Here is a 25,791-nt window from a genome sequence, read left to right on the forward strand (position 1 = left end):
AGTGCGCGGGACCTGTGTGGCTCGGCAGGAACATAGTGGGGGTGAACTAGGTCCCCGTTCATCCCAGGGGTTCCTCTTGGCCCCAGGAAGCCCTGGCTGGGTCCCCGTGACCACAGGCCCGAGGCTGGAGACGGCTGCTCCTTGCGTTCGGCTTCCATCCCGATGGAAGAGCTTTCCGGGAAGCCCCTCAGCTATGCGGAGAAGGAAAAGGTGCCCGGGTTGCGGGAAGGGTGACCCAGGGCTTTAGGCTGCGTTTTCAAACCTCGTTCCTGTATCCGAGGCAGTGTCCTCCTACCTACCCTCCACGAGAAGTCACCGAGATGAGCGCGCTGCTCGGGTGGCGAAGCTGAAAATGCAAACGAGCCAAACCCAACTTCTAGTGGCACTGCATAAATATTAGGTGTAAAACTTTACGTAGAGGTAAACCTAGAGGCCCCCTTCTCACCCACTCCACTCCGGCCCTGTCACGTAAATCTTTCACGTCACGTCAACAGCCTTATATTTACATTTTCGTGTTTGTCTGTTAGGGCTTGACCTCCAAAATAGGTTTACATTGGAGAAAGGGATGGTTATAATGTGTACTCTGGTTGGCTCTGCAGCTGGTGTTCTCCATGTTTAAGACCCACGTTGGAACAAGATGAGGGGAAGAAAAGAATATAAATATTACATATAATGAATAGGTGTTGTGTGTGTGCATACAAATTTAGTGTAGTAGTTAGAAGGAGCTCTCATTTCTTTCGGGCTCAGTATATTATTCTCCTGCAAGACTTAAATATTACTTCCATGTCCTTGTGCTTCCTTGTAAAACTAGAATTCACGTTAATTTGTCTTCCTATCCTGTCTTACCCTCTAAGGGTGGTAAAGATCATTTACAAATAAACAAGATAACTCCTACTTTCTGATAAGATTGAGGACAAGATAACAAACAGAGGTTAAGAGCACAATTCCTCATGTTGTGGTGGCCCATGACCATAATTTCGTTGCTACTTCATAACTGCAGTTTGCTGCTATTATGAATCAAAATATAAATATATGATATGAAACCTCTGTGTGGGGGGTGTTAAATGGAGCAGTTATAAATGGCAGCATCCTGGAGGGAACTGCTTATTCTCTGTTCAGTTTGCATATCTAAAAGGAGGATGATTATATAATAGAATCTATTTGTTAGGGCTATTGTGAATGCTAATTGAGTCATTGGACATTAAAGTCACAAAATTCCCTAGGACTAACTGAAGCACGTTATGAAAGTATCTGCCATTTTTATTATTGTGTGTCTGAGAATGGATGGGGACTAAGGTGACTTTAGCACATAAGTGCTGGAGTCCACAAACAACTCTGGGGAATGAGGTGGGGAAAGTGCTTAAGAAAAGTTTAATTTGTTAGTAACTTTTTTCTTTAATTTTTAATGACCAAAACAAAAACATACCTGAAAGTGAAGCCTCTGGAAACCCCACTTGCTCTTCCCTGTCTTGTATCACTCCTCACACTTGACATTGGCTTCCTGCCTGGCCTTGTGTTTCAAAGCTGGGTCTCTTAATGCATCCTTGTTGACAACAGTTTTGTCCAAGGGGATATCCAGACTCCCTTGTGGGCATGAGGTGGTTATAGGTATAAACTTTCACAAAAGACTTGATCTTGGATTGCTTGGCAATTGTCTTCTAGCCTGGGGCAGCTGTCACTTTGGGGGGATAGCAGTCAATTCTAGCCACTAGGGCATGGCTGTAAGGGCGTTCTGAGGTGCCATCATCAATCAATGTTCTTCATGATGACGGTTTTGCATCCAGAGTATCGTCCAGCTAGGACCAGCACCACTTTCCTGGGTTTCATGAACTTGCCCATTTCAACAGCAATCAGTCTGCACCCAGCAGAAAAGAAGGACCTTTTAGTAACTTTCATTGTAGCTTTTTTGCTGCTTTTGGTTTGTGGAGTTGTTCTTAAGAAAGGATCTCGTAGCCGGGCGTGGTGGCGCGCGCCTTTAAACCCAGAACTGGGGAGGCAGAGGCAGGTAGATTTCTGAGTTCGAGGCCAGCCTGGTCTACAAAGTGAGTCCCAGGATAGCCAGGGCTACAGAGAAACCCTGTCTCGAAAAACCAAAAAAAAAAAAAAAAAAAAAAGATCTCGTATCCCAAGCTAGTCTTGGACTTACTAGGAAGCTAAGGATGACCAGTACCTCGCAAGTGCTGGAGTTACAGGTGTTCACCAAAGAACTGGGTTTATGTAGTGCTGAGGATCAAAGTGCATGCTAGATGAACACTCTACATCTCCAGCCCCTTTTGTGTTGTTTTAAAGGAATATACTGAGGATAGAAATTCAACAGTTGTCTAAAGGATGAATATAGGGGTCCTAAATGGTGGAAAGACAAGGGGGGCACTTCTGCTAAGGGAACGTTTCAACCACAGATGCTAAGGAGACAAAGAGAATCTAAACTTTCAGGAACTAGTAATTTGGCATAGCCTAAATTAACTTATTTGCAAAAGCTTTGTAGAGAGGCCTGCTGTGTGGCTGGATGGGAACTCAGCGGCAACAACCCCTACCTCTCACTGGCTTTCTTCTGTGTGTTCTTCAGATGTATGCACTGGTCCACCATGGAGCTTTCCTACTGTGGGGTCTAGAATAATTACACATACACTATTTCCACAAGACTAGTTCCTTCCTTTAGATCTAGGTGCAAGTGGTAGCCCTCGGAAATGCCTCCCTACAGGAAGCTAGTTACTTACATCACTTGGATTAGTCTAGGTACCGATTACTATGTCAAATCTTATCTGTGCTCTGAATGTTATCTGCATTCCTCACTCCAGGTAAATTGCCTTAACCACCTTGTACCTCAAGCATCAGGGATAACTGGCACTGTGTGTGTTACTGGGAGGTGTTGGTTACTATTGCAACTTCCTGGGCCAGTATTAGATAAAGAGCATTTATTGGTTGGTTGACTATGGTAATAGCCCCCTCCCTGCTTCTCAAAGTGATGGGAAGATACAGGAGAAAATGGACAGCATAGTGTGTGGTGAAGTAAAATTTGAGAATAGCACCGAGGAACGGAAGAGTGTCTAAACTGGGTTTGAGCAAGAACCTTAGAAGTCCGTCCTAGGGAAGTAATCCTGCACACTGAGGCTTGAGGAATCCACAGAAATTGTTCCAGGTGACAGGAAACCATCATGGAAAGGTCCTGAGAGAGGCTGATGCTTTGTAGGAACCGAGAAAAGGTTTGAATGGGAAAACTGGCCTTCCCGGCACTGATCCTGCTGAGGGATGCTACAGAGCACCATATGCAGTCTCGGGCCTGATAGGCACTGTATCCATTCTCTCTGTTCTCACCTTTCCACTGCTCAGAGTTGTTAATCTTTTTCTTCCAGTTGAAGGAAAAGCTAGCATTTTTGAAAAAGGAATACAGCAGGACACTTGCTCGACTTCAGGTGAGTGAATCATAGTTGGTCAAATTAAGGTGTTGCACAAGCTATGTAAAAGGTTTTGATGGTCTGGTTTTGGTTTGAAACAGGGCCTCACTACGTAGTCCATTTTGACTTAAACTCATAAACCTGCAGTCAACAAGATGGCTCGGGGGCTGGTGAGATTGCTCAGCGGGTAAGAGCACTGACTGCTCTTCCTAAGGTCCTCAGTTCAAATCCCAGCAACCACATGGTGGCTCACAACCATCTGTAATGAGATCTGACACCCTCTTCTGGTGTGCTTGAAGTCAGCTACAGTGTACTTATGTATAATAATAAATAAATCTTAAAAAACAAAAAAAAAAACAAAATGGCTCAGAGGGTAAAGTCACCTGCAGCCAAGAGACAAAGTGACCTCAGTGCTCAGGAATAACATGGTGTAAGGAAAATTGTCTTCTGATATCTACTAAAAAGTGCTAAGGCATAGAGGTGTACACACATACACAATAAATAAAACATAATAAAGATAAATAAACCCACAATCCTGCCTTGGCCTTCAGGGTGCTAGAATTACAGGTACGCACCACCACAATTAATGGGAAGTAAGGCTCTTGATGGTAATAAAGCTTTAAGGAAAATTGATTTCTTGGGCTGCTTTTGTTTTCTCTAGCGTGCCAAAAGAGCTGAGAAGGCTAAGAACTCTAAGAAAGCAATAGAAGATTGTGTGCCCCAGCAGGAAGCCTCCTCACAGCTAAGCCACTCTGGTAAATCAGCCGCTCACTTACGCTTGCTTTCTATTCACTCCCCAGTTGGCTGCTGTTATTTTTTCACATGGAAAAGAAACTTCTTAAATAACATAAAAATTCATGTTATACAATTCAAGCAATACCCAGTGCCTTCAATTGGATTGCCAGTTTAATTGCCTTTTTTCTCCTCAAATTTTCAGAACTATATTTAGTGTTATAATTGGAAAAATAAGTTTTTAAGTTTATTTTTAGTTATGACTTTTTTTTTTTTAATGTGATGTTTTACCACAGAGCCATAAATAGCTCTTACAATGTTTCCCAGGCTGGCCTTGTACTCATGGCAGGCCTTCTACCTCAGCCTCAGGGCCACTCTTTGACTGTAAATATGCTGCATGAATGGCTAGGTGTATGTTTCAGTGTGGGTCTGGTTTTGGTTCTCCTGACTACCTGGGAGTGGACTTATGAGCTCATATGTACATACTTTCCCCCTCAGAATCTATAAATAACGGCTTTCCTTGTGACACATTGCAAAGCAACCATCTGGATGAGGAGACTGGAGAAAACATCTCTCAGATACTTGATGCTGAACCTCAGTCCTCTAACTGTAAACAAGGCCAAGACGTATCACATACACCAAGAGCAGGTGACATTCAAGGACAAGTTTTGCATAGCACCAGCAGCCCTGATGGCAAGAAAGAGCAGAATACGCTTCCGGGGACAATGAAGGCGCCATGGGAGAAGTCATCTGTTTCACAGGAGAAGGAAGGTTATTTTGACACTAATTCTCTTGCGCTCCTCGGTAAGCATCGAAAAGGGCAGGAAGCAGTCAGTAGTAAGAATTCTAGGACTCCAGTAAGTGAAAACACTCGCCTTTTAAGTCTGAAGTCTCAAATTCCTGACTCTCCAGCACTTGTTACAGGAATTGGAGAGGGTATATTAATTCCGCCATCTGGCAAATCAGAAAGGGGAATTGATAGACTTGTGAGAGGAAATACTGTCTCTACGGAGGCTACAGTTCCTCAATGTACTGCGTCAAACATCAATCACGGTCGGCACCTTGAACATACACCTCCTAAAAGTGGCTGCAAAATTACGACTCAGGGCCCGGCTTCATCCACAAAGCTGGTGGCACAAGACCACAAAATGACTATATTTACAGTAAACTCAGTAGTAGATAAAGCTGTGCGTGCCCATGGTCAGCTGCCAGGAAGTCCTAATTCTTGTTCTGTAAATGATCTCACGCATAGTAACTTGCCAGCAAATACTACCCCAAACTCTAAGTCTTTAAAGTCTCCCAGTAACACTGTTGATGGGAGAAATGAGGCCCTTCAGGAAGATGAAATTCTTGGTCCATCTAAGAACCTCAGCCCGGCAGCAGTCTCTCCTCCTTCCACAGAAAGTCAAATACATTCCTGTACTATGCTTGAAGGCCTTCTGTTTCCTGCAGAATACTATGTTAGAACAACCCGTCGTATGTCAGATTGTCAGAAGAAAATAGCTCTGGAAGCTGTAATTCAAAGTCATTTGGGTGTCAAAAAGAAAGAGCTTAAAAAGAAAACCAAAGCAACTAAGGCGGTCGTCCTCTCCAGTGACGACACTGACCAGAGTGAAAGTGGCATGCTGGACACGAGCACGGGACAGTCCAGTTCAGGCAGCCTCTCTCAGAAACTGCTCTCACCAGCTGAGGTCAGCTCTCCTCCAGGACCTGCTGGGAAGGCCACCACACCGCCACCTGGTAGAGGACACAGAGGGAAACGAAAATCAGTCCGCACCTCCACACTGGGTCACTGTCAGCTGCTTTTTCCTCCGTGTGCTGCACTGACTGTTAACAGGTCCAATGGCAAATTCACCAAGCATAAATGTCAGAACAGAGGCGTGATTATTCATGGTAAGAGCCGAAGGCAAGTCAGATTGCGTTTGATGTGACAGCTCATCATCACTGTGTACCTGGCATTTGTAAATTCTGTACAATGTTAACTTACTGAATCATCACTGCCCTATTCAAGTCATTGATTATCTTCATCTTCAGTTGAGGAAAGTAAGGCAGAGGGAGGGTACAGTGTGGCACCGCAGGTCAGTGGTGTGCTTGAAAATCTCATAGCAAGGGGAATATATTGGGGGCTTCCTTAAATTACTGCCTAGTCAGTTACAGCTCAGTCTCGTCCCTGGGTAGAATCTAAGGCAAGTGGTACATTCTCCCTCCGTAGCACCCCATAGGCCCCATAGTAAAATGGAGTACGTATTGGGTAAAACTACAGGGAAACTCACATAGTAGGAAGTCTGAGAAATGTGATGGGTAACATGACTGTTGTCTGGAATATAAGATTTTGGAACAGCATGCAAGAATATAACAAGCTTTTTACTCATTTTCTCAGAAGTTAATCATACCTGATAAACAACAGAAAAATTGGATCACTTGGGCTTTAAGTAGAGAATGAGCAAATGCCTGAAATATAGGTAGTGTCATTTTCACCTGCTCAGGTACAGTGCAGCAGGAGCTGCAGACAGTATGCAACTTACTGTGCTCTCATAAAACTTTGTGCATAGACAGGCAGCAAACTGTTATATACCATTAGGCATAGATATTCTTTATGAGCTATGATTCATTCATTTAAGAATAGAAAGCACAGGCTAGAGAGATGGCTAAGCCGTTAAAGGCTAGGCTCAACCAAAAATATAAGGATAGGAAGCATGGCTCTTCCTTAACCAACAATACAAAAATTTAAGAAGGTGGCAAGGTATAGTATTGCACACCATTAATCACAGCTGAGGTAGAGGGGGGCAGGTTTCTGAGTTGTAGACCATCCAGGGTTACATAGTGAGACCTGTCTCAGAAAGAAAGAAGGAAAAAAGGAAGGAAGAAAAAATATGTACACCAATAATAATCTAGAAACTTTAGTTTAGAGACGGTGTCTCACTATCTAGTTCAAACTGGTTTTGAACTCAAGATCCTTCTGCCTTAGCCTCCTGAGTCTGGACTACCTTGCCTAATTAGACATTTTGTTTTATTCTTTGAAATGGTCTGTTATGATTTATTTTCTTTATGCGTATAAGTGTTTTGCCTGCCTGTGTGACTGTGTCCCACATGCATGCAATGCTAGTGGCGGCCAGAAGAGGTGTCAGATTCCCGAGATTAGAGTGCAGATGGCTGTGAGTCTCCATGTGGATGCTTCAGTGCTCTTAACTGTTATGCCATCTCTCCAGTCCCCTGCCATGGAAAACCCTTTCTGTTTCCATTATCAAGTTTATTATTCATATGTAAACTTGGTATTAATACAGTAGATGTTTTTAAAGCATCATTTATAACAAAGATAAAACAAACCTGCAACAAAACCTATTTTAATAACAATAAAAACAGGCCAAAGATTTTGGTGCTGCTTCTGGTTTTGGTTTGTTTTAAGGCTTTCTCCTCTTCTTCCTTTTCTTCCTCTTCCTCCTCTTCCTCCTCCTCCTTTCCCTCTTCCTCCTCCTCTTCCTCTTCTTTCTTCTCTTGCATGTGTGTGTGTTTGTTTGTTTGTTTAATTTGAGACAGGGTATTTCTATGTAGCTCTTGGCCATCCTGCTATGTGGACCAGGCTGCCGTGGAACTCATAAACATCCCCTAGCTCTTCCTCCTGACTGCAGATACTAAAGGGGGTGCATGTCTCTGCCTTTTTAATCTCAAATTCAAAGCTCAGGTCACGATACCCAGCCTAGTGCTTAAGGGGTCAGAAAAGGGATGTGGTGTTTGTTTTAAGTTGTTTATGTGCATGTGTGTGTGGATTTGTTCATGACTGTAATGCCTGAAGGGGCCAGAAGAGGAAGGCAAATCCACTGGAGCTAGAGTTACAGGCAGGTGTGGGCTGCTTCCTCCTTGTGCATTCTGGGAGCCGAAATGTGGCCTTCTGTAAGAGCAGTAGATGCTCTTCTCTTTCTTTTACTCCTTAGATTTATTTTATCTTCAGCTGTGTGTATGTGTGTGTCTTGTGCATGTGGTGCAGGTGCCTGCACAGGCCAGAGATGTTAGAGCAGGAGTTAGAGGTGGTTGTGAGCCCGCTGATGTGAGGGCTGGGGACCAAACTCAGGCCCTTTAGAAGAGCAATAAACACTCATAACCTCTAAGATATTGCACCAGCCCCAAAGTGCATGTTGTTAAGCACTCTCTACAGTCCCAGGGATATGGTAATAATAAACGTAGTAGGATAATAAATAATATCAGTCTTCTCGAATTAGAAAGTTTTTCCAGAGTTGACATTCTCATAACATAAAATTAACTGTTTTTGTTAAGTGAGCAATCCAGTGTCATGTATTGATTTACTGAGTTAGCCAGTGGCGTGCCACAGGGACGCCCACACCCGTTAAGCATCTGCTTCCAGTTTACTCTCCATTCCCAGTCCATAGACAGCTACCAGACTACTGCAAGGTATCTGGGGGAGAGCTAGCGTTCCAGTCACTCACGTAAGTGGAGTTATGTCGTGTGTGACTTTGCATTTTCCATCTGTTTGCTTTCACCTGGCACTGTGTCCATGCTGTAGAACCTGCTGGTTGGTGCTTCATTCCTTTCTGTGACTACAGAGCTTGCTGATCAACCAGTCTGGCTGTTCTAAAAAAGGAAGGTAGAGAGCATGTGAACAACGTACATCAACATAATAGCATTTTATTACTTCAGAGTAAGATAATACTTTCATTGCACTGTGAGAATGAAATCCTAACTGTCAGGCAACCTGTCTTTTCTCACTGTCACAGACTTTGAGTTACCTGATGAAGACTTTGGGCTTCTTAAACTTGAAAAATTGAAGTCCTACTCAGAAAAACTGATTGAGTCTCCTGACTCAACAAACTGTGGTGAGAGACTTCCTGGACAAGGAAACCATGCTGCTCTGGAGGAACTGCAAAGAGATTCGGAGGCGGAAGAGGAGCTCACTGTTCCACCAGGAGAAACGTACCATCCAGGGCCAACCCTGAGAAGGCAGCCAGGGAGCAAGGGCCTTTCCTCATCCATAGTGCTTTTCACTCCTGCAGACACTGCTGCGCCTAATGACAGTGGCAGGCCTCCTCCCTCCCTGTGCTCACCTGCTTTCCCCATCTTAGGCATGACTCCAGCTCTCGGCTCCCAAGCAGCCGGTGAGACTCTATCTACTGAAGCTGCACAGCCTTGCTCTACATCCCAACCTCCTCTCTTGGGAAACACAAACAGTCTTGTCAATAACAGTAAACAGTGCAACAGTTCAGTCTGCTCACCAAAACTGGACACCAACCTGCAAGCGTCAGGTAGGCAAGGACAACCTGCCTGTGACAGTGACTCTGGCCCCCAAGCAACACCTCTACCTATTGAGTCATTCACTTTCAGAGAAAATCAGCTTTGTGGAAATGCATGCCTCGAGTTACATGAACATTCCACTGAACAGGTACAATCGTTTCCTTTGTGAAGTTTTCTCTGAAAGGATGAAATGTCTTAGTGAATATGGACAGCGTGATGATCTCCTCATTGCCTCCCTGTAGTTAAAGACTTTTGCTGTTTGTTTGAAATGTCTTCGTTGTAAATGTTAAGCTCATTCTAGGAAAGCTAAAACTAATTTAATTATGGATTTTTAATAATTTTTCTTGTTTTTATTTTATATGCATAGTTTTGCCTACATGTATGTCTGTGTGAGATGTCAGAGCCCCTGGATTGGACTTACAGACAGTTGTGAGCGGCCATGCAGATGCTGGGAATAAACCTGGGTCCTCTGGAAGAGCAGTCAGTGCTCCTAATGCTGAGCCATCTCTCCAGCACCCTAAATTATGTATTTTAAAAGTCCTGCTCTTTGCTCGAAGGGAAATAGTTGCGTTTGCCTTTGTGTTGTTAGAGGTAGCTGAGGTAGCTTTGCTGATAAGTGAGTGAGAAGGGCAGACATCGCATAACATAAGCTCACAGTGTGACTTCTGTTTCCACAGACTGAACCTGCAGATCTCCCTGCTTGTGACAGGTTAAACCCAGGCAACCTACAGTTGGTTTCAGAGTTAAAGGTCAGCAAAATGTCCTGTTACTGTGTGCCTTGTATATTACATGTGAAACATTGAATGAGTTAGCAAAGACAGAGCTGATTCATTTGTTTGTTTAATATTATTAAATATATTGAGAAACAAAGCAGATAAGCAGATTTTAATTCTTTTCACAGTATTTAGTTATAGTTATGCTTTGAATTATCTATCTGAAATTTATATACCAACTTATTGCCAAGAACAATTTTTTTTTGACCATGAGTGTGAGGCCAGTCTAGGCTGCCTATCAGTTTCAAGGTCAGATCGGGCTGCATAGTAAACTCTTTCTCCAGAAAAGCAAAGTCAGTCCTGGGTTTTGATGCAGTAAATGTTTAGCTACCACATCTAAAACGGTTTCCAAACATTGCTGAGTATTCTTGGAATGGAGGTGAGGCTTTGGAGTCTTTCCCAGATGAACACCAGGAGTTGAGAGGAAAAACATCAAACACACACAAGTGTTGCTGCCCGTTACTCACAGATTAGCCTCTGAGCTCCAGGCTCCTTTTCTGCAGCAGGTATGTAGGAATAGTGCCTATGCTCTGTGCCACGCTGTTCTGGGATCAATTTTATTTATTTTATTTACTCTTCTCTTATGCATTATGTCTTGGCCACAGTTTCCCCTCCATTCCTCCCGGTCTCCCTTCTCCCCCAGATCCCCTTTGGAAAAGAGCAGGCTTCCCAGGGCTATCAACTGAACACGGCTTAGCAAGTTGTAGTAAGACTAGGCTCAAGGCTGGATGAGGAGACCCCGTAGGAAGTGAGGAGTTCCAAGAGCAGGCAAAAAAATCTGAGGTAGCCCCCCAACTCCAGCTGTTAAGGAGATCCACAAGTACACCAAGCAAACAGCCAAAACATGTATGCAGAGGATCTAGCCCAGCTCCATACAGAATCTGTGACTGTCACTTCAGCCCCAGCGAGCCCCTAGGGGCTCTGCTTTGTTGATTCTGCGGTCCATGGTCTCGTTGTGTCCTCCACTTGGGATGACTTTAATACCTTAGATTCAGATGGAATTTATCATTTTGTTCACACTTTCAAGTTTGTGCGTTAATGGTTCAGTGTTTTTTCTGTCAGTATATATGCAGTTAAGTCTTTCCATTCTCCTATGTTTTTTAATTTGTTTGAGGCAAGGTCTTATATATACCAAACTGGCCTTGTTCTCCTGATTTAGCTGACTATGGCCTTCCACGTGGTGGGTGTGCTGAGATTACAGTATGTTCTGTCATGACTAGACTATTGGGTGCAGGGAATTGAACCCAAAGCTTGTATGTGACAGGCAAATGAACCACACCCCGTCTTCCTGCCTCTGTCATGTTTGTTTTGCTTTTGATTATATTGAGCTTGTTTTGTGTTTGAGCTCGGTCTCAGAGTGTATCTAAGACTGCCCTTAAACTCAGGATCCTCTGGCCTCTTTTTTTTCTGGTACAGGCATGCACTGCCATGCCTACTTCATTCATTGTTTTTATTTTGTTCTCATTGTTTGTTGTGTTCTTATTAACTCCTTGGGCTGCTTGCTCTCTATTTTACTTTTTCTGACAAATGCTGCTTTGGCCATGTTTTGTGGTGTTGGACCCACAGGACTCTCCTTGTTCTAATAAAAACGGCATATTTGCTGGAGGTGGAGGGCTGTATTCCTTTAATCTCAGCACTCAGGAGGCAGAGGCGGGCAGATCTCTGTGACTTCGAGGCCAGCCTGGTCTATAGAGTGAATTCCAGAATAGCTTGGGCTACAGAGAAACCCTGACTCTAGAAACAAGAGAGAGAGAGACAGAGACAGAGAGAGACAGAGAGAGAGGCAGAGAGACAGAGAATAGGGGTGTGGGGGTGCACACTTGTAATCCCAGCACTTGGGACTTGGGAGGCCAGCTGGATCTAACTTTCAAGTTCTAAACCAGCCTGCTCACCAAAACTGGATACCAACCTGCAAGTGTCAGGTAGGCACTGTGACAATGACTCTGGCCCCCAAGCAACATCTCTACTAAGCAACATCTCTACCTATTGAGTCATTCATTTTCTTTAATTGATGAGTTGTTCACCAGGATCTTTAATTTCCAAACAAGTCAGTTCTTGTGGGCTAACTTTGTGTGTGTGTGTGTGTGTGTGTGTGTGTGTGTGTGTGTGTGTGTGTAAGTAAAACCTTTTACTTAGTTCTGGAGTTAAGATTTTTTATATCAAATCTGAGATGGTTTAGGGGTTGGATTTTCTGTGTGTGTGTGTGTGTGTGACATAAAATGTATACAACTCTTTCTTATGACCTGCATAGAACTTTCATTTTATGTAGCTGGTATTTCTTCTCATCTTTGTAACTCATTACCTTTGATACTTTGTCTTTTAGTCTTTTCATTAAGCAGAAACTTTAACATAATTTCTCCTTTTGGGTCAGAATCCTTCCAGTTCCTGTTCTGTGGATGTGAGCGCCATGTGGTGGGAAAGAGCTGGTGCTAAGGAGCCATGTATTGTAACTGCTTGTGAAGATGTAGTTTCTCTTTGGAAACCCTTGAATTCTCTGCAGTGGGAGAAAGTTCATACCTGGCACTTCACAGAGGTATGTCCAAGCCTCGGGGCTGAAAGGTGGATCTGCGTCATTTGTGATGTGAATGAACAGCTTAACAGAGAGCTGTGACCACTCATTGCAAACTCAGATCCCAGCATTTATTATGAGTGAGACATCTCAGACGTAAAGTTTACATTGAGCACTGCATGCGCACCGTCTAGACTCGAGTGTCACCATAACACTTTGTTAGCTTCAGCATGCTTGCATGCCAGGGGAGTTCTACAGCAGTCTATTGGGAAGCTTGCAGCACTTACCTATTCTGATGTCTAACTGCTGACAGTCATATTTCTTCTTCACCAAAACACTATCCTATTTTCCATAGATTATCTTTATTCCTCGTCATGCACCTCTAATGTGGCTACAGTACTACTGTGTTTAAATTACTATTATTATCTTATTAGTGAGTGTTTGTGTATGATACGTGAGTGTGGGAGTCTGAGGACAGCTTTCAGGAATCATTCTTGCCTTCCACTGTGGGTGCCAGGGTTTAAACTCAGGTCTCCAGGACTGTAGGACAAGTATCTCTCCCTGCTGAAGCATCTTGCCAGCCCCGGTTTAAGGTTTTTGATCCACTTAAACATTTATGTGTATGTATTTCTTTCTTTGTTGAGAGGAGAGTATTGAGAAAGGTCTCGTGTAGCCCAGGTGGCCTGGAACTCTCCATGGACTGAAGCGTACCCTGAACTCCTGACCCGCCTGCCTTTCCCTGTCAAGTGCTGGGACTGTAGGCACACCATGTGCCTGGGTTTGTTGTATACTCTCCATAGGTATTTGTTCTTTTTTCCCCCTGAACTCACAGCTTTGAGCACTGGGCTTTGCACACAGTGCACTGGGAACATTTATCTGCTTAGTGTCTAATAAAATTTCCTTCCTTTTTTCCTGAGGGAAGAAAGCTAGGATCATGCTAAGCTCACGGTCTGCCACTGAACTTCACTTCTAGCCCCTAAACAAATGAGGTTTTCTTTCTTCTTCCCTTCTTCCTTTCTTTATGTATATGTATGTGTGCAGGTGGTGAATCTATGTATTCAGGTTTGAGTACATGTGTTTGTGGGGACCAGACGACAGCACATGTGTACATCACATGTCAATCCTAGGAGCTGTCTGTCTTGGTTTTTGAGACAGGGTCTCTCATTAGCTTAGAACTCACTAAGTAGTCTAAGCTGAGTGGCCACTGAGCTTTAGAGGTCTACCTGTCTCTGCCTCCCCGAAGCTAGGATTACAGGTGCCTGCTACTCCACCTGGCTCTTTTACATTGGATTCTGGGGGTCAGATTCTAATCTCACATTTAACAAGGCAAGCACTTTGATTATTGAACAAACTTCCCAGATTTTTGACACATTTTTTGAATAGAGATTTATCCTTCGGTATGCATATGTATGTTGGGGAGAGTATATGCATATGAGTGCAGATGTCCACAGAGGCCAGAAGAGCATTTTAATCCTCTGGAGCTGGAGTTGCAAGCAGTTGTAGACTGCCTCAGATGCTGAGAACCTAATTCAGGTCCTCCCTGAGACCTGAGAACCGTAGTGTTCTTCAGTGCTGAGCAATGTCCCCAGTTCACCCAGTGCCCTTTTGAGGCAGTCTCACTGTTGCCTGTGCTGCACAGACTCAGCAGCTCAGGTGATTCTTCTACTTGAGCTGCTTGCTCCCCTAGAATCATTAAATGGCACCTTAATGTCCATCTGTTTGCTAGAGTTTACTAGTTCGGGGTTGTTAGAGGCAGAAATTGCACTAAACAAGCATTTATTGCTTAAGTGTATAGTCCTAGCTACAGGAGGCTGAGGCAGGAGTGCTTGTGGCCAGTACTTTGAGACCAGGCTTGCCAACACAGAGAGTCCCTACCTGAAAAAAAATTAAAGTAAATATTAACCTAACTCTTTTTTTTTTTTTTTAAGATTTATCTATTCATTTCATGTATGTGAGTACATTGCACTGTCTTCAGAGACATCAGAAGAGGGCATTAGATTCCCATTACAGATGGTTGTGAGCCACCATGTGGTTGCTGGGAATTGAACTCAGGACCTCTGGAAGAGCAGTCAGTCTCTCCAGCTCCCTAGCCTTTTTTTTTTTTTTTGGTTTTTCAAGACAGGGTTTCTCTGTATAGCCCTGGCTGTCCTGGAACTCACTCTGTAGACCAGGCTGCCTCAAACTCAGAAATCCACCTGCCTCTGCCTCCCAAGTGCTGGGATTAAAGGCGTGCACCACCACTGCCCAGCTTTTTTAAGATTTTTTTTTTTTTTTTTTGCTAACCTAACTCTTAACACAGATTTCTGTTTAATTGTTTATTTGGCAGTGGGGGTGCAGGGAGGAATGATTGTAGTCTCATGGTGTAGCCTTCAGTTTGTGACCCCCGCTATCTTAGCTTCCATAGTCCTGGACTTACAGGTCCACACTACCACATCCAGCTCATACAATTAGATTACAGCTTGTAAGAAGGTTTTTCTGAGGGCCCGGGTGGGGTGGCACATGCCTTTAATCCCTGCACTTGGGAAGCATAGGCAGACAGTGAGGTACATATTGCGTTCAGGTCAGTCAGCAATATGTAAAGAGACACTATCTCAGAAAAGAAAAACCAGAAACCAAACCAAAACACCAAAAGGCATGAGAGGCAGAAGAAAGTATTCTGAATCTTCACATTTCACACATAGTCCTAATTCCATAAGAATTCAAGAGAATGTGAGTAGCAGGCTCAGGCCTGTAATCCCAGCTCCTCAGAAGGCTGAGGCAGGAAGGTCACAGGTTCAGGGCCAACCTACACAACTTACTATGACCCCATCACAAAATAAAAGATAAAAAGAACTCGGGAGGCAGAGGCAGGTGGATTTCTGAGTTCGAGGCCAGCCTGGTCTACAAAGTGAGTTCCAGGACAGCCAGGGCTATACAGAGAAACCCTGTCTCGAAAAAACCAAAAAAAAAAAAAAAAAAAAGATAAAAAGAAAGAAAGAAAAGAGTGATAAATTTTTTTCTGAAATATTCATGAAACTATAAGTGACTGAATATAACTTTCTTTTATGTAGGTTCCAGTATTACAAATAGTTCCAGTGCCTGATGTTTACAATCTTATATGTGTAGCTTTGGGAAGTTTGGAAATCAGAGAAATCAGGTATGCAGTTTCTGAGAACTCCACATGCGCTCTCTCTCTCTCTCTCTCTCTCTCTCTCTCTCTCTCTCATTCACTTGCTCTGACACTCCACCATCTTTGTTCTTTACAGTTATTCTGAGTACACATTATAACTCACACTTCAGTATTAAAAGCAGGGCATCTTAAAAGAATCTGAGTTTCTGGTATGGAAAGATTGTCCAGTGTTTAAGGCTATTGCTGCACATAAAGAGGATCTGGGTTAGGTTCCCAGCACCTACAATAGGTGGCACACAATTACTTTCACTCCAGTTCTAGGGAATCTCACACCCTGTTTTAGTTAGGGTTTTACTGCTTTGAACAGACACCATGAGCAAGGCAACTCTTCGTAAAGAGAACATTTAATTGGAGATGGCTTATGGGTTCAGATATTCAGTCCATTATCATCAAAGCAGGAGCATGGCAGCATCTAGGCAGACATGGTGCTAGAGGAGCTGAGAGTCTACATCTTCATCTGAAGGCTGCTATCAGAATACTGACTTCTAAGATGAGGGCCCCAAAGCTCACACCCACAGTGACACACTTCCTCCACCAAGGAACCACCTATTCCAGCAGGGCCACACCTTCTAATAGTGTTACTCCCTGGGACAAGCATATACAAACCATCACACACCCTCTTCTGGCCTCTCCTGGCACCTGAACATACATACTGTACACATATACACTTAAGATATAGCCATGACATAAATAAATCTTTTTTCTTTCTTTTTTTTTTTTTTTTTTTGGTTTTTCGAGACAGGGTTTCTCTGTGTAGTTCTGGCTGTCCTGGAACTCACTCTGTAGACCAGGCTGGCCTCGAACTCAGAAGTCTGCCTGCCTCTGCCTCCCAAGTGCTGGGATTAAAGGCGTGTGCCACCACCGCCCTGCAAAATAAGTAAATCTTTTCTGAAAAAAAACAAAACAAAACATTAATTTAGGGCCAATCATGATGACATCCTGTAATCCTAGAATTTGGGAGGCTGAAATGGGAGGATTAAGAGTTCAAGGTCAGCATTACACTTAGCTGTATCAGACTCTCAAGTCCTGCATAAAACCTTACTCAAAACATGGAAAGGGTTGGAAAGGTGTCTCAGTAGTTAACAGAGCTTACTACCCTCAGAGAAGACCAACATGGAGCTCACAGACATGACCATCTTCTGTTCTCTGTGGCCTCCTGTATGTGTGTTGAATACATAAACTCATGAAGCCATGTACACATACACATAAAAAATTTTTTAAAAATATCTCAGGGGACTGGAAAGATGACTCAGCAGTTAAGAGTGCATACTGTTCTTACAGGAGGACCCAGGTTCAGTTTTCAATACCCTTGTAGGGCAGCTTAACAACCACTTGTAACTCTAGCTTGAGGAGATCTGACATCATCTTCTGGCTTCTACAAACACTACACTCAGGAGCACAAACCCACACACTGGCACCCAAATATATGTAATTGAAAATAAAAGTAATTTATTTTAATCATAGAAGAATTTGAATTTTGATACAGGCATGGTGGCACACTGAGGGAGAAATGTTAAGCCAGCCTGGGTTCTATGAATCTCTGTTTCAAAAATTTAATCTAGCTGAGCATGATAGCACGCGCTTTTAATTCCTGTGCATAGGAGACAGAGACAAGCAAACCTCTGAGTTTGAGGCCAGCCTGGTCTACATAGCAACTTCAAAACCTGCCAGAGCTACGTAGGGAGACCTTGTCTCAAAAAAATCTAGTGCCTGGAGAGATGGCTTAGCAGTTCAGAACACAACACCCATAGAACAGTCCAGCTGCCCTTCAGACACCTGTAGTTCCAGCTCCAAGAGATCCTAAGCCTTTTAGGCTTCAGGTACTCGATAGAACCCACATCCACATGTTATGCCTACCCTTACACACACACACACACACCACAAAATAAAAAATCCTTAAAAAAAATGAAACCATGTGTAGACTGACATCTGTGCCTGAAGTTGCGATTTAAATGTATACTTAGTGCCTGATTGCCCGCTGCTTACTCCTGGCTCCTCGGATTTGTGTTTGGTGTAGGGCGTTGCTGTGCTCTTCTGGTGATGACAGTGAAAAGCAGGTCCTCCTGAAATCTGGAGATATAAAAGCTATGCTTGGCCTGACAAAGCGGAGGCTAGTTAGTAGCACTGGGACCCTATGCAATCAACAAATACAAATCATGACATTTGCTGACGACGGAAGGTAAGAAAAGCAGTGATTGCTCTTCACCATTCTGTAAAAGAAAGAGGCATTTTACCTCAGGCTTCAGGGAAAGTGGATGCCTAGGAACCTGATTTTCTCTGCTGTGGGTGTGGTCGCAAGCATGGCCTTAATGCCACATTGCAGCCAACGAGCAGGTTAAAGAGGTGGAAGCCAGGGAAGCCAATGGAGAAGAAAGGCTCAGTAAATGTAGTTGGTTCTCTCTCTGGCTTTGTTTAGAATTCCTGTGTGTCTCTTGAATATTAGAAGAACCCTGTTCTATGTTGTCCATTGCTTTCTTTCCCGTCTAGATGCTAGCAACCTGCAAACATGCATTTCTAGCTCTAAGCTGTTTCTCATGCTGTAGACCTGCATGCTTGTTTCATAGTCACCTCTCAGGTCCTTCAGGGTCAGCACGTGATAACCTGAACTAAAACGTTTTCTCCTTTTGTCATGTCCTGTACTTTCCCAGGTTCTTTCCTTTTAGTCCTGTTACTGAGCTATACCTCAGTCTGTTTTCTTTACTGTTCTTTGTCCTTCCTCATAGCAGGGGAGGGAACTTATTTGTCATAATTAGCCCTGAACCAACATGGCAGTCTGGGCAAGAGTCCAGTGATAAGGCTTCTTATTAAAACTTTGTTCTGGTATTCATTGTTGGTTTATTTGTTTTTGGTTTTGGTTTTGGTTTTAATTTCATTTAAAGTAAATAAAATAATTTAAGAAAATAAAAGATTTTATTTTATGTATCTGAGTGTTCCATCTGCATGTACACCTGCATGCTAGAAGGTGGCATCAGATGACATCGTAGATGGTTTCTGGGAATTGAACTCAGGACCTCTGAGAGAGCAGCTCTCATTTATTGCTGTTTTATACATAGTCTAGTAATGTTTAGAAGGACTACTTAGGAACTGTTTAGGTTCAAAAGTGATTTTCAGTACTGTTTTAATACAGCAGCAAAGATGAACAGCTTTTGATGCCTCCTGATGAGACTGTACTGACTTTTGCTGAAGTCCGAGGGACGCAGGAAGCTCTGCTTGGTACTACCACTGTGAACAGCATTGTGATCTGGTGAGCTTTCGCTTTATATGTGAGTGTGCGTCTGTTTCATAGTTGTGAAGGTTAGGCATGCTGGGCATGGGCAGGGTATGGTGCTGTATACCTGAAATCCCATACGCAGGAAGCTGAGGCGAGGGGCTGACAGAGCCATACACAGATGGATATGTGGAAAGAAAGAGAGATGGCAGACATGACTGTGGTTTCCTCTTTTCCATTGTTAGAAGCTTTGTCCTTGTCTTGCCAAGAAAGTGAGCCTAGATATGTGAAAAAGAACATCTTAGAAATGTTTCTAAGATGCAGAGTCAGGGGCTGGCTCAGCAGTTAAGAGCACTGACCTCTCTTTCAGAGTCCTGAGTTCAATTCCCAGCAACTTGATGACTTACAACCATCTGTAACTCTAATTCCAAGGGATCTGATGTCTTCTTCTGCCCTCCATGGGCACCAACCATATACTTGGTGTACAGATATACGTGCAGGCAAAACATCCATACTCCAACCTAATATTCAGTAAATCCTATAACCCGACAAGCAGGCAAGCCTATGTGAATGGGTAAGTTGAGATTCAGGTGGCAATTGAGAAGACAAACCGTAACAGTGAGTGGTATAACTTGTGGCTGGCTTCTCTCCCAGCACAGGGAGATGGGGGAACATTGAGTGGAATGTGAGGAGGTTGTCCACAGTGGTAGAGCAGAGTCCATCAAGGCTAAACTATCAAGTTCAATTTCTGATAAAATTAAACTGCCATTACACTTTTACTAAGGGTGTGTAAGGTACTAGGCATGGTGGTGCATGTCCTTTATCTTAGCACTCAGGAGGTAGAGGCAGGAGTGTGAGGCCAGCTTGGTCTGCATAAGGAGATCTAGACCTAGTAAGACCTTATCTCAAACAAGAAGTAGTAGTAGTAGTGTATGAAGTGTGACAAACCAAAAGTACAGTGTTCTGTCCCTTAGTGATTTCCTGTTATTACCTCCCAAAAGAGTTGGTAACAAATTAAGAACATTCTATGTGAAGCAGACATGTGGTGCAGGCCTGCCACACCAGCACTGAGAGGCTGTGGCTAGAGCAGCACAAGTTTGAGGCTCGCTTAGGCTACACAGCAACACCTTATCTTTAAAAGGAAAAGACGTATAATACATGAAAGTCATTTTCCTGAAAAAACATAATTTTCTCACTTACTTTGATGTCTAAGGAATTTAAAAACCGGCCAGCTCCTGAAGAAGATGCACATTGATGACTCCTACCAGGCTTCGGTCTGTCACGGAGCCTGTTCTGAGAAGGTGAGTTCTGACCCAGGGCTGTGTGGTGGTTATTTGTGTTACCCATTGGTCTCACCGCCCAGAGGGGGCAGTAACAGTGGCAGTCAGCATGTCCTCCTGTTGTCTTGTCTTTCAACATTGGATGGCAATATGCTTTGACTTTGCTTTGCTTTGCTTCCTTTTGTTTGGAGACAGGTTCCCTGTAGCCCAGGCTGGCCTGCACCTGTCTATGTCCTGAGTAAGATGACCTTGAACTTACGATTCCCCTGCTTCTACCTCTCCAGTGCTGGGCTTTCTGGCACAAGGCAGGCTGAGCTACAATCCTATTGACTGAGCTACATTCCTAGCCTGTTTGTTCTTTTGTGAGATTTATACATAAAACTGTTAATGCAGAACGATTGCTTGTCGAATTTTATGCCTGTATGACTTAAAGACCCACTTCCAAACTATGATTTTTGTCCTAAAAGTATTGTCCCTGATATCAAACTTGACACCTAACTACTTAACAAAGAAAAAGGGAAAAGAAATCATGATATAGCCCTGATTGGTCTAGAACTCAGTATGTAGCTCAAGCTATCACAAAATCTTGAGCCTAGCTTTTATAATCTGTTACAAAAGTTGAATCTGTTTCTACAATGTACCTGTTTGTTTGTTTGTTTCCATTTAAGTAATTAGCATATTTGGTATATACTAATTACTCCTACTCACTGACCTTCAAAGCAGGGAGAGGGCTTACGTGGCTTTTGCCATACAAACCACAGACAATGGTTCCTTTTTGTCACTTTATGGGAATTCTGAGGTTTAATTTACAAATGAGCACTTCCAGTCTGAGGTTTCTTGTACACGTCTCTTTGACATCTGTCCTTGTACCAGCCTTTTCCCAGTGGGTGGCACAATGTGTATCTAAAGTATAGGAACCTGAGGAGTCTGCTGGACTCATGATCATCAGGCCTGGCAAGGATCCAGGTGGCGAGCACCTCAGCTGCTGCTGTGTGATGAAGGGAAGGCAGTGGTTATATCCTGCATGTTGAAGTCTGTCCATCATTCCTTCTGCGCTGGTTTTGTCACCACCACCAATACTCTTGACGGTTGGGTGATTGTTTCTCTCTTGCATCAGGGGCTCCTATTTGTTGTTGTGAGTCAACCTTGTGCCAAAGAGAGCCAGGCCCTTGGAAGCCCCGTGTTCCACCTGCTGGTGATTAACCCTAAGACGGCCCGGAGTGCGGGTGTTCTGCTGTGCTCCCTTCCTCAGGGGCAGGCTGGAAGGTAAGTGTGTGTGTGCTGCTCTTCAAGGGTGAGGTGATTTTGAAGGCGCTATGCTGGGTACTTTTGTGTCACCAGAGTCTATAGAAACATTAGATGTTAAAGGCTATTGTGTTACAGAGGTTGCTCACTGGTAGAGGTTTTTTTGTTCTGTTTTGTTTTGTTTTTGAATAGAAAACATTCTTTGTTGTTGTTGTTTTGTTTGTTTGTTTTTCAACAGGATTTCTCTGTGTAGTCCTGGGTATCCTGGAACTCGGAGATTCCTGCCTCTGCCTGCCAGTGCTCAGATTAAAGCCACCACCACCTGGCTTAAAATAATTTTCTTAAGGGGCTGAAGAGATGGCTCATTGGTTAAGAGCACTGACTGCTCTTCCAGTGGACCTGAGTTCAATTCTCAGCAACCACATGGTGGCTCACAACCATCTATATAATAGGATCCTATGCTCTCTTCTGGTGTGTCTGAAGACAACTACAGTATATTCATATAAATAAAATCTTTAAAAAAAAATTTTCACTTGGCATGGTGGCGCACACCTTTAATCCCAGCACTCTGGAGGCAGAGGCAGGTGGATTTCTGAGTTCAAGGTCAGCCTGGTCTACAGAGTCAGTTCCAGGACAGCCAGGGCTACACAGAGAAACCCTGTCTTGAACCCCCCCCCAAAAAAAAAAAAAAAAAAAAGAAAAGAAAAGAAGAGTGCAGGGCCAGAGGTTTTGGATCCCTAGAGCTGGAGCTACAGGCATTTGTGAGCCACCTGATATGGCCTCTACAAGAGCAACTCAGGCCTCTACAGGAGCAACTACTGAACTGTCTCTTCAGCACCCTAGACATTTTCTTCAAGGAAAAAACAGGATCTGAATATATAGAGGGATGGATCACGAATAATCAGTGCATGGCTACTACTGCAGAGAGCCATGTTAGACAACTCATAACTGCATGACAGCTCCAAAGGATGTTTCTGACCTCTGTGGACACCAGCAGTCACATGCACACACCTACACACAGACACATACACATACTTAAAAATAAATATATTTTTTAAAAAGACTAAAGGTCTTTTACATGAACTTTAGGAAGGTTTTTTCAATATAAAGTGTAGTGAAAATTCTGGAATATTATACATTTTCATTTTAATCCCAGGTGTGGTGCTATGGGGCAGCTTTGCAGCAGCTGACTATGATTTGCCTCATGCTCTCTGGCAGAGGCATGGTTTTGCCAGCTGCAGATCGTTTCTCCAAGTGTGTGATGTTTAGAATTCTGTGGTCTTGTCAGAGGATATAGAACTGCCAGAGTCCTGAGAGAAGGGTCTGGTGGGCCCGTTGGTAGGTGGATGTTGTTGGCTGCAGTTTGTCAAGTAGTCAAGTGTGAAGAACTGAAAAGAAGAAATTAGATATCCTAACTGTGAAGATCAAACTTGCCCCAAGTTGTTCGCTGCCCCTAGTCAGCAGGAATTAGTCTAATGATAACATCGTCTCTTTCCTCTCCTCTCCTCTCCTCTCCTCTCCTCTCCTCTCCTTCCCCCTCTATTTCCTACCTAGTGTTGGGAGGTGAAAGGGAAGAAAAGGATTGGTGAATTGTGGAAGAAGGAGAGACCCCCACAAAGTAGCCCACAGTCCAGTTAGAGGCTTGAAGATGTCAAGATTCCCTGGAACTGGAGTTGGGGTGATTGTGAGCTGCCATTTGGGTGTTGGGAATCAAACCATATTCCTCTGGAAGAGCAGCCCAAGCAGAGCTCTTAACTGCAAACCACCTCTCAACCCCCACACCTCCAAGCTTTTTAATACACCTCTCCATCATCCTTAGCCCCATAGCACCATGAAGTCAAATGTCTCACTATCCTCATCTATTGAGAAGGTTAATTTGCTCAGGGTCACACAACACTTGTCTTTGGAGTTTAAGCCAGGTGCAGACTACAGAGCCTTTGCTTTTTGGTTTAGGTTTTTGCTTATTTGTTACATTTTTTAAGCGGGTGTGAGGTCTGAGGACAACTTGTGGGAACCAGTTCTCTCCTCACCATGTGGGTCCCATAGGTCAAATACACATAAACACATAGACAATAAATAAGTCAGATTCTTTTTTTCTGTTCTTTCTTTCTTTCTTTTTTGAGAAAAAAAGTAAGAAAAGATTGGGACTATACTTGAATGGTAGAATGTGGCACGGTGTTATGCTAATGGGTTCTAGGGATTCCTAAGGCTGCCAAAAAATGAGGCAGCCTCAGGAATTTAGGGGAGAGTGTGTTTGCTGTGCTTCAGGTGAACTTTGGATAATGGTGACAAGCCTGGGTGATAAGTTTCCAGGCATGGTACGATTCAGGGCTATAGAGTCTTATACATAAAGATCAGAGGGAGAGGGGAGGAAAAGAGGGAGGAGGGGCAGACAGAGACAGATGGGCAGAGAAAGAGAGCCAGAGCCAGGCAGTAGTGGCGCACACCTTTAATCCCAGCCACTCGGGAGGCAGAGGCAGGCGGATTTCTGAGTTGGAGGCCAACCTGGTCTACAAAGTGAGTTTCAGGACAGCCAGGGCTATACAGAGAGAGAGAGGGAGAGAGAGAGAGAGAGAAAAACACTGGCAGAGCAAGGTCCCTCAGGTTGACTGAGTGTGGTTAGCAGGTAGAGGGAGGGAGTATGTGTGAGCCAGTGCTGGGCAGTATAAGATGCAGCCTCTGGACTGTGCTGTGCAGGCCAGCAGTCCTCTTGTCCAGGTAGTCACAGTGGCTGGAAGCTTGATTTTGGCTGATTCTTGGGAGCATTTTTTTCCTTCTTCAAGCTTTAAATTTAGTGTTACATTTACGAGGCATGGGTCGTGGAAGTGTATGGCAGACAGAAATCATCTTCCAGTAGTCACTTTCCTCCCCATCATGTGAGTCCTGGGGATTAAACATTGGTGTTTAGTGAAGTGCCTTTCCTGCAGAGCCATTTCTGAGTCCTTGAAGCCTTTGATGTGAAATCTGAATCGTCTCTTCTTCTTTGTCTCAGGTTCTTGGAAGGGGATGTGAAAGATCATGTCGCAGCAGCAGTCCTGACTTCTGGGACAATTGCCATTTGGGATTTGCTTCTGGGTCACTGCACGGCTATCCTCCCACCTGTCTCTGAGCAGAGTTGGTCTTTGGTTAAATGGTCAAGTACAGATTCTCACTTGCTAGCTGGACAAAAGGATGGAAATATATTTATATACCGCTACTTTTAAGAGGCACATAGTTTGGGTTTTTTTTTTTTTTTTTTAAGAATACAATATCTGAATGACATTTAATGTGATTACTTGAATGTATTTCCCACACACTTAATTTTCTTCTGATAGTGACTACTGACTGAACATTTGTTTATAGTTATTTTCAGGTTAATAGTTTTAAGGCATTCTTTGCACATTTGCTATTACAGCTGTACATAACCAATGAATGTTAATAAATATTTATTTTGATACATTCTGCTGGGCTTGTTCTATTTTTTTTCTAGTCTGTTCATATCAATTCAAAAATAAGAAATACTGCCGGGTGTGGTGGCGCACACCTTTAATCCCAGCACTCAGGAGGCAGAGGCAGGTGGATTTCTGAGTTCGAGGCCAGCCTGGTCTACAGAGTGAGTTTTTAATTTATACTTTTTAATTTATGTACATAGTGCATTTTGATTATATTGAATTTCTTGTTTATTCATTTTGTTTTCACAGTGTGTGTGTGTGTGTGTGTGTGTGTGTGTGTGTGTACTTACTGCAGCTTACAGTGGTTCTTGCCTTTCACCATGTGGGAGGTAGAGGCCTTTTATGTGCTAAGCTATTAATTTCCCTGGCCCTCTTGGTTAAAAGAGGCTTACTACATAACCCGGGCTGCCTTCAGATTTAAGATCTTCTTGCCTCAGGCTCTCCAAGTGCTGGGATTATAGGTGTGTACCACCATACCTACAATCTATCTTTTTTGTTCTTTTTAAAAATAGGACCTCCTCTTGACTCTAGCTGCATATGTATCAAAAGATGGCCTAGTCGGCCATCACTGGAAAGAGAGGCCCATTGGACATGCAAACTTTATATTCCCCAGTACAGGGGAACGCCAGGGCCAAAAAGTGGGAATGGGTGGGTAGGGGAGTGGTGGGGAGGGTATGGGGGACTTTTGGGATAGCATTGGAAATGTAATTGAGGAAAATATGTAATAAAAATATTTATAAAAAAAAAAAGTAAAAATAGGACCTCGCCGGGTGGTGGTGGCACACGCCTTTAATCCCAGTATTTT

General features: G+C 43.5%; 1 protein-coding gene and 1 pseudogene across 1 annotated transcript; one reads left to right on the plus strand and one right to left on the minus strand.

The window, feature by feature from the left end:
* The first annotated feature begins 11 nt into the window (after positions 1-11).
* Positions 12-24,913, plus strand: Palb2 (partner and localizer of BRCA2). Its single transcript, XM_085841347.1, has 13 exons — positions 12-210; positions 3,354-3,413; positions 4,057-4,150; positions 4,626-6,020; positions 8,858-9,519; positions 10,049-10,120; positions 12,516-12,677; positions 15,704-15,789; positions 17,840-18,001; positions 18,950-19,066; positions 20,244-20,331; positions 21,428-21,576; positions 24,548-24,913. Exons 1-13 carry the CDS (start codon positions 163-165, stop codon positions 24,756-24,758), a joined length of 3,306 nt encoding a protein of 1,101 aa, XP_085697473.1. The 5' UTR covers positions 12-162; the 3' UTR covers positions 24,759-24,913.
* Positions 1,040-1,839, minus strand: LOC110297335 (large ribosomal subunit protein eL27 pseudogene; annotated as a pseudogene).
* Positions 24,914-25,791: the final 878 nt, after the last annotated feature.

The sequence above is a fragment of the Mus caroli genome, unplaced genomic scaffold, assembly GCF_978045245.1.
Source record: "Mus caroli unplaced genomic scaffold, Mus_caroli_1 scaffold_8, whole genome shotgun sequence".
NCBI classification, from domain to species: Eukaryota; Metazoa; Chordata; class Mammalia; order Rodentia; family Muridae; genus Mus; species Mus caroli.

Bases quoted from the DNA above. Each gene is read 5' to 3' on its own strand.
- Palb2 (XM_085841347.1), top strand. From the start codon at position 163: ATGGAAGAGCTTTCCGGGAAGCCCCTCAGCTATGCGGAGAAGGAAAAG. The intron at 4,151-4,625 runs GTAAATCAGCCG...TTTCCCCCTCAG, and splicing joins CTCACAGCTAAGCCACTCTG to AATCTATAAATAACGGCTTT. The intron at 9,520-10,048 runs GTACAATCGTTT...CTGTTTCCACAG, and splicing joins ATGAACATTCCACTGAACAG to ACTGAACCTGCAGATCTCCC.